The 7,310-nt window shown below is 39.5% G+C and overlaps 1 protein-coding gene across 2 annotated transcripts; it reads right to left on the bottom strand.

Annotated features, from left to right (window-relative positions):
* Window positions 1-337: 337 nt before the first annotated feature.
* LOC125666023 (uncharacterized) lies at window positions 338-6,948 on the bottom strand. Of its 2 annotated transcripts, XR_007366464.1 has the most exons (3): window positions 6,798-6,948; window positions 1,037-3,719; window positions 338-675 (listed from the first exon to the last, which is right to left on the bottom strand). XR_007366464.1 is itself a non-coding variant. In XM_048899098.1 (2 exons), exons 1-2 carry the CDS (start codon window positions 6,834-6,836, stop codon window positions 2,064-2,066), a joined length of 1,695 nt encoding a protein of 564 aa, XP_048755055.1. In that variant the 5' UTR covers window positions 6,837-6,948; the 3' UTR covers window positions 338-2,063. The 2 variants fall into 2 exon arrangements, 1 of the variants encoding a protein (XP_048755055.1); XM_048899098.1 differs by having other exon boundaries at window positions 338-3,719.
* Window positions 6,949-7,310: the final 362 nt, after the last annotated feature.

The following is a 7,310-nucleotide window of genomic DNA, read 5'->3' as shown; positions in this document are numbered from 1 at the left end:
TAGACAGTGATAGTCAAGGGTCCTTAAGTAAGACGCTTAGAATAGGCAGTGATGGTCAAGGGCTCTAAGTAAGAACTTAAAAGCTGATGTTCCACGACAGGGCAAGCGTTGGCATGACGAAGAGCCATCATTTCACCTGGCCCCACCTCTGGTGTGTCCAGGGGTCCGTGTTTACCCCACTCTTTTGTATTCTTTAAGGGAGTTCTGGGATTAATTACTTTTTTGTTATCTTCACCTTTTCTACAACATTTGGTGCTGTGCATGGGTGACTATCTCTCGTACTTCAACTTGTAACGTCACCAATATGAGAGAAATGTTCCCACATAGAACAAAAACAACAAGGAAACAAACAATTTATGGAGGTGGGTTTTACATTTGCATGTGGTTTGTAAGTACTAGTAGTTATTAAATCAATACAATCCATTATAGTTCTTTTACTATGATAAACACGTTGTCTAACATGTAACACTAGATGGGGCGGTCCTTTGGATGAGACCGCTAAAACCGAGGTCCTGTGTCACAGCAGGTGTGGCACGATAAAGATTCCTCCCTGCTCAAAAACTGGAAGTGCCGAGCATAAACCTAAAGTTTGCACCCTTCACTGGCAATGGTGATGTCTCCATACGAGTGAAAAATCCTCCAGAGGGAAATTAAACAATACACAATCAATCTAACCTGTAACAAGAACAGACAAAGAAGACTTGACCAAGTATTGGTACAATTTACCTGTTCATCGTTAGCAATCGTCAATACTATAGTAGTTGAACTGTATTTAAAGGAAAGAAAAAATAGGGTTTCAAATTGATTTTACCCTTTGCGTAAATTGAAATGTATCTCCTCTATTTTAGGTATGAAATAAAGCAACCAATAGAAGACATGTATGGATTTGCTTTATCCAACGAGTTGAATTTAATAAAGAGAAAATGTTAGCGAGAAAATGTGAGTGAGAAAGAATATGAGCGAGAGAGAATAAGAGAATATATACACTTTTCCAATGTAAACATTGTAGATGTTCTATTTATCTCGTACTAATTACTTTTTAATTTCTTTCTCTGTCTACACCAACTTCATGGAAGGTTACGCCATTAGGTTTCACTTGCATGTATCAACCGGAAGTACCTTTGTGGGTTAGTAGTTTATCTAACCGGAAGTAAATTTGTGGGTTAGTAGTTTATCTAATTGGTGATATACACATCGCTATTTTATCTAAATTTAAAACATGTGACAAAACTAAACACATGGATAAGAGACATGTACATATCAAGATATGTTATCTGAATATTGAATACTGGAAATACGTCGTGCAATCCACAGGTGCGAGGTACAATATGTCAAATCGTGACATTACGTGCATAGAGAGCATCTATCGTTCTGTTGCTGGTCAGGAAATTTGTTTTACGATAGAGAAAGGATAATTATACATTTCTTTTTATTTTACTAAAGAACGAAAAAAAAAAAATTGCAGTTTATTACAATTATATTTTTCAAAATTCCCCAACCAAAATATTGAGAATCTTTTGGATGTCATTATTATTAAAGCATTTTTTAATAAGCAAACAACGGCAAGTGATCACCTCTTAAACCTGAGGTTATTCAAAATAGTTCTTGTTGCTTTTACAACCTAAACTTTACTGAGTTTTATTCGATCGATGAATGACAAAATCTCAGAACTGAAAGTGTAAATAGAGGCACATAAAACATGAATATAAATCGATATTTAAAGATATCCAATGCCATTTTATTTGTCCTTATTCTTCAAGTAGCACCAAAACGGTCGCACTCATGTGAAGAGAGAAGTCTTGGAGTCGGAAGATGATTCCTCATAAGACACGAAATCCTAATTAATCCAGAATTAGAAAGATGGCAAGATGGCAGTTCGGGCATCGGAATCTCTTCGTTCGAAGCGGTCTGTGCATATTTCAAGGAACTAAGAGCCCCCTCCTCCCAGTGCATTTATAAAGGTAAAGTTTTGCAAATTTGCAAGCAATAACGGACAACGGTTATGCAATATATAGGATACATCTGAGATGGCATTCCAAATGCTAATCTTTATTTGCAAACAATCAAGGGCATCCATGAAGATATTGAACGACCTTCAGGTTCTTCTGTCTTTCTACAATCCACAATTGACCGGCTGTGTCAACTGACAATGCACGTGGATCTTCAAGAGAGTTTCTAAGAAGGAGCTGCAGAAATTCCCCCCACTGATCCAGAATATGAATGACCCTGTGAGGGGTATCAGAAATAAGGATGTGACCCATTCTATCTGTACAAATTCCTCCAGGAGAAAAGGGGCGACGTGTTGTGAAAATCTCTGTGAATGAATTCGATGGGATGTCTGGTTGATATCTTTTCCTAAGAGTTCCATCTTCTTTCAGGATGACGACAGATGGTTTAGCCGCCATATCCGTGACACAAATGTCACCGTTTCTATTTTCAACTACCATTTTTGGTTTTTCAAAATGTGGCTCCGATTGGCAAGCGCTTTCAAATTCGGCTAACTTTTCCAAATTTTCATTGAATTTGACGACCTTGCCATGAGTTTGGTTTTGGCAACAGACTAAGATATTCCCATCTTTGGTGACCGCTATACCAAATGGAGTCCACTCTTCGTCCACCAGTAATGGATTGGTAGTGCATGTACTTGTATCATTTATCCGGAAGTCAACTTTACCTATTTTCTTTCCGGTTGAAACAGTGAAATATAAGTGACCACCATTTCCTAGAGTTAGGAACTGTATGCCTGCACAGTCTTCTGAACGTTGAATATTGCCATTGTTGTCGACTTGTAAAACTTTGCCCATATTTGCAAGAAGAGCTTTGTCAGAAGACAAAGCCATAATATCGCTTATGTTCCCATGATCCACGGACGAATTTGAAATATTTGGTCTTGAAGCTATTCCTGTTTGAATTTCATGAGGATCACTTATTTTCTCCCTCAGGCGTTTCAATTCCGCCAAGCAAAGGCAAGACTTGTCGTATGCAGCTCTTAGAGGTAGTTGATAGCTCGGGCTATAAACTATTCTGTTGTCAATACTAACACGATCCGTCATATTCTGCAACTTTCCCTCAGAAAACGATGGCGGATGAAAAAGAGAAATCTTTGGGAACATCTTAAATTTTTCAACCTTTGGCATGTTCTCTTCATTAAGTTCTAATGGATTGCGTAAAAGGTCTGTGCTTTTATTTATCATTGATTGTATTTCATCTGAGATTTCATCTACCTTTTTCTTTTCTTCATCGAAGCGTTGCATGTATTCATTCTCCATCTCATGTAAGTCCTGTAGAATATGGTGCACGACTTCATCGATCTCGCGATGCCACCGCGCAGCCGTGGCTTTTATGATATCCCTTACTGCCGAGTATTTCCCCCTGACATCCCTATAATCAGACCTCATCCTTTTAGTTTCCTCCTCATAAACTGGCAAAATCTGATGCATCAAAATATCTTTGTTGACTATTGTTTGAACTATTCGTTCTGCGATGACCTCGATCAGATCCACAACCTTGTGCTTATCTTTATGGTTTAAATACGCACATCTTTCACATATCGGTTCGTCACAAGTTTTACAGAACATGTCCAGTTTCTTGTCGCTGTGGAATCTGCAGTCACTGAAGTTCTCGTTGGTAAGATCTGTGTCTTGTTCTTGGGCCCAGGAATTATTACCCTCCACTACGAATTGTGCACCAGTCAAAGTTTCAACAGAATGCTCCAACGTCTACAAAAGAGATACCGTTAAAGTCTCAGAAGATTCCATTGAAGACCCATTTTCTATTTCCTGTACCAGAAATAAAATATTAAAACTAATAGCCTTAATATTATGTAAATCCAGTATCTATCTTACTGCCACGGTGGCCAAGAGGTTAGAGCGTTCGCCCCGCATGCGGAAGGCCGGAGTTCGAATCTCGGCCGCGACAGACCTAAGTCTTAAAAACAGGGAGTGAATCGGTGAAATATAAGTGACCACCATTTCTTGGAACTGTATGCCTACGCATTCTATTCATCGTTGAATATCGCCATTGCTGTCGACTTAAACTATGCCCATATTTGCAAGTGCTTTTTCATTAGACAAAGCCATAATATCGCCTATGTTCTCGTGATCTTTTATGTCCACGGAAGCATTTGAAATATTTGGTTTTGTAGCTATTTCTGTTTGGATTTCATGAGGATCCATCGCCAAACTCTCGGCATAAGGAAATTACCTTAAAAACGGATGTCCCGTGTCACAGTAGGTATGGCACGCTAAAGAACCCTCACTGCTCAATGGCCATAAGCGCCCAGCAAAGGCCTAAATTTGAAGTCCTTCACCGGTCTTTGTGACGTCTCCATATGAGTGAAAATTTTTCGAGAGAGACGTTAAACAATATACAATCTATCTATATATACGAGGCAGGCTACCCACAAACAAGTTGATGTTGCAGGGGTTTCATCAGTCTCGTTTAAAGTCCGCATTTCGCAAATATAACAATCTAGTTTGCCAATACAACCTATATTGGGTCCAATGCTGTCTGACGTATTTCATGCCTATTCTTAGGCCGTTCTTGATTTTGACTACGGATAACTCAGTTTACCTGGTCAGGTTATAGAGTGTGACCGGTCGACAGGGGATACTTACTCCTTCTAGGCACCTGATCACACCTCTTTATAATTTGTATTCCTTATAGGAGTTCTGAGATTGATCAATGTTCGTTATCTTCACGTCCCGTGGGGATCTGGGTTAGAATAGGTCCTCAGTACCCCTAGGTTGTCGTAAGAGGCAACTACATGGGGGGGGGGGGGGGGGGGGGGTCATTCATGTCACAGCAGGTGTGGCACGATAAAGATCCCTCTCTGATCAAAGACCGTAAGCGCTGACCTTAGGCTTACATTTTGTAACCCTTCGCTGGCAATGGTGACGTCTCCATACGAAAGAAAAATTCTCGAGAGGGACGTTAAACAATATACAATTAATCGTTATCTTCACCTTTCATGGGACATGTAAATATCTTCATTTGGCGGTTTCTTTATTGCCTTTTTTCACACTTCAAGGTCATGATTAGATTGATTGTATCCCTCTCGAGAATTTTTCACTCATATTGAGACTCTACCATTGCCGGAGAACAGCTTCAAACTTTTGTCCAATGCTTGGCGTGAGGATCCGGGTTAGGATAGGTCCTCAGTACCCCTTGCTTGTAAGAGGCGACTAAATGGGGCGGTCATTCGGATGAGACCGCTAAAACCGAGGTCCAGGTATAGCACGATAAGGATCTCTCCCTGCTCAAAGGCCGTAAGCGCCGAGCATAGGCCTAAGTAAATTGTGTAGCCCTTCACCGGCAGTGATCTCCATTTGAGTGAAAAATTCTCGAGAGGGACGTAAAACAATATTCAATCAATTAAACAATCAATCGGCCTTTGAACAGGGAGGGATCTTTATCGCGAGGCACCTGTTGTGACACGATGGGCCTTAGGACCGGGTGTTGCTAAATCAAAATTTTGGGGAATTTCTTTACAAGCGGTAAACAATTTTGTCTTAAAATTCTGCATCATAAATTAATTAAGCGAAGTTAAACGTATGTATAAGACTTTACAAAGCGTTTTGAAATGTCGGCATTGACAGATGTGTTAGCGAGCAGCGACACCTATGGATAGAGAATGGAAAGAACACGCATGATACTTTATATCCCCCCCCTCCTCGGTGCATTGATTGATTGATTGTATCGTACTTAACGTCTCGCTCGAGAATTTTACACGCATATGGAGACGTCACCCAGACCGGTGAAGGGCTTCAAATTTAGGCCTATGCTCGGCGCTTACGGCCTTTGAGCAGGGAGGGTTCTTCAGCGTGTCACACGTACTGTGACGCGGGGCTTCCGTTTTTAAGGTCATCTCCGGGGACCCGTGACATTCACACCTGATGCCGAGCGTTTGGTGATGGAACTGTCACTACCTGTTTTTTACGACTTTGGTCTGTCGCGGCCGGGATTCAAACCCCGACCTTCCGGATACGGGGCGAACGCTCTCACCTCTCGGCCACCGCGGCGGTTCCTCGGTGCAAAAACGTTGTTAACGCAGGGTGTCAGTAAATCATCAACTCATTCTAAACGAGGCAAACCTTTAAACACATCGTTAAGGTCGATCGATCCTCATGTGACTTATCAATAATAATGGTTAAAAGTCTAAAAACTGTATTAATTTCCATTCAATATAGTTAAATTTAAACAATAACCATAGAAAATGTGTATGCTGCCACATTTTTAAAGATGTCAGACATAAAAAACGGAAGTTTATGTTAACATCAGAAAATCACACATTTTCATTGTACAGAAGAATTAAAATAGATAAAATCTTGTTGAAATGACAAATTTTATGACAAATTGGATATAAAATTTGAAATTTCAAGTCTTTCAGTATGATTTTTTTTCTTTTTCTTTATATTTTTCATGGTAAGTTAATGATTTTAAGATAAATATGCATTAGTATGAAGTATATGAAACGATGGAGTCTGAGGATACTTACCGTTCTCTCTGTAATTTCTGCTTCCCTTATTCATAAACCTTTTATTTTGCAAAATGCTGACCTCCTCAAAACATTATTGCACCGTTCCGTTTTTCGTTCCGCGATTTAACAACACCCCTCAGGACCACCCCTTGCAGTCACCTTTAGCAACAAGCAAGGGGTACCTATAGGGCCTATTCTAACCCAGATCCCCATGATTAAAAATATATCACTAACTACACGTGCTCTAGAGCTTCATATTTTGATAATAAGCACAATAACGAAAATAGGGACAGTTTGAAATATTATAAATATGACTCACCTCAATACGTTCTCCATTATCGCTGTCATTGGTCGCCATTTTGAATGTCTAAAACCTGGAATGAATCCAGTTCATTTTCATCAGTCATATATTACATACATAATCGGAATGAGAATATATATCTGCAGTGTTATCATTTAATTTGCATACAGACAGAACTTTGAATGAATCAAAATGTAGCACGATTTTGATATCAGCCGTCCACCAGTTGGTAGTAGATTAAATCGGGATCACGAGATTGTCTTCTGTTCGTTATCTCTCGTTATCCCTCCCCTTTACAGATTTATGTAACACATGTATTTTACTTGCAAAAGGATGTTACCTTTTGTTTACTAGTTCTGATGGACATCGTTTTACATCCATGAATGTAAAGCGGGTTTTTTTTTGTTATTTAAAGGGAAAGGTAACATTAAATACATTTTTGCTTTTATGAATAAAGTATTACTTACTGATAATGTAAACAAAAACGCCTAGCCTACTTTGAGACCCTGAATATCTCACTCAAATCGATCC

This window comes from Ostrea edulis, chromosome 10, assembly GCF_947568905.1.
Source record: "Ostrea edulis chromosome 10, xbOstEdul1.1, whole genome shotgun sequence".
NCBI classification, from domain to species: Eukaryota; Metazoa; Mollusca; class Bivalvia; order Ostreida; family Ostreidae; genus Ostrea; species Ostrea edulis.
Note: the sequence above shows the minus strand (reverse complement) of the source record. Positions and strands in the feature narration are given on the sequence as shown.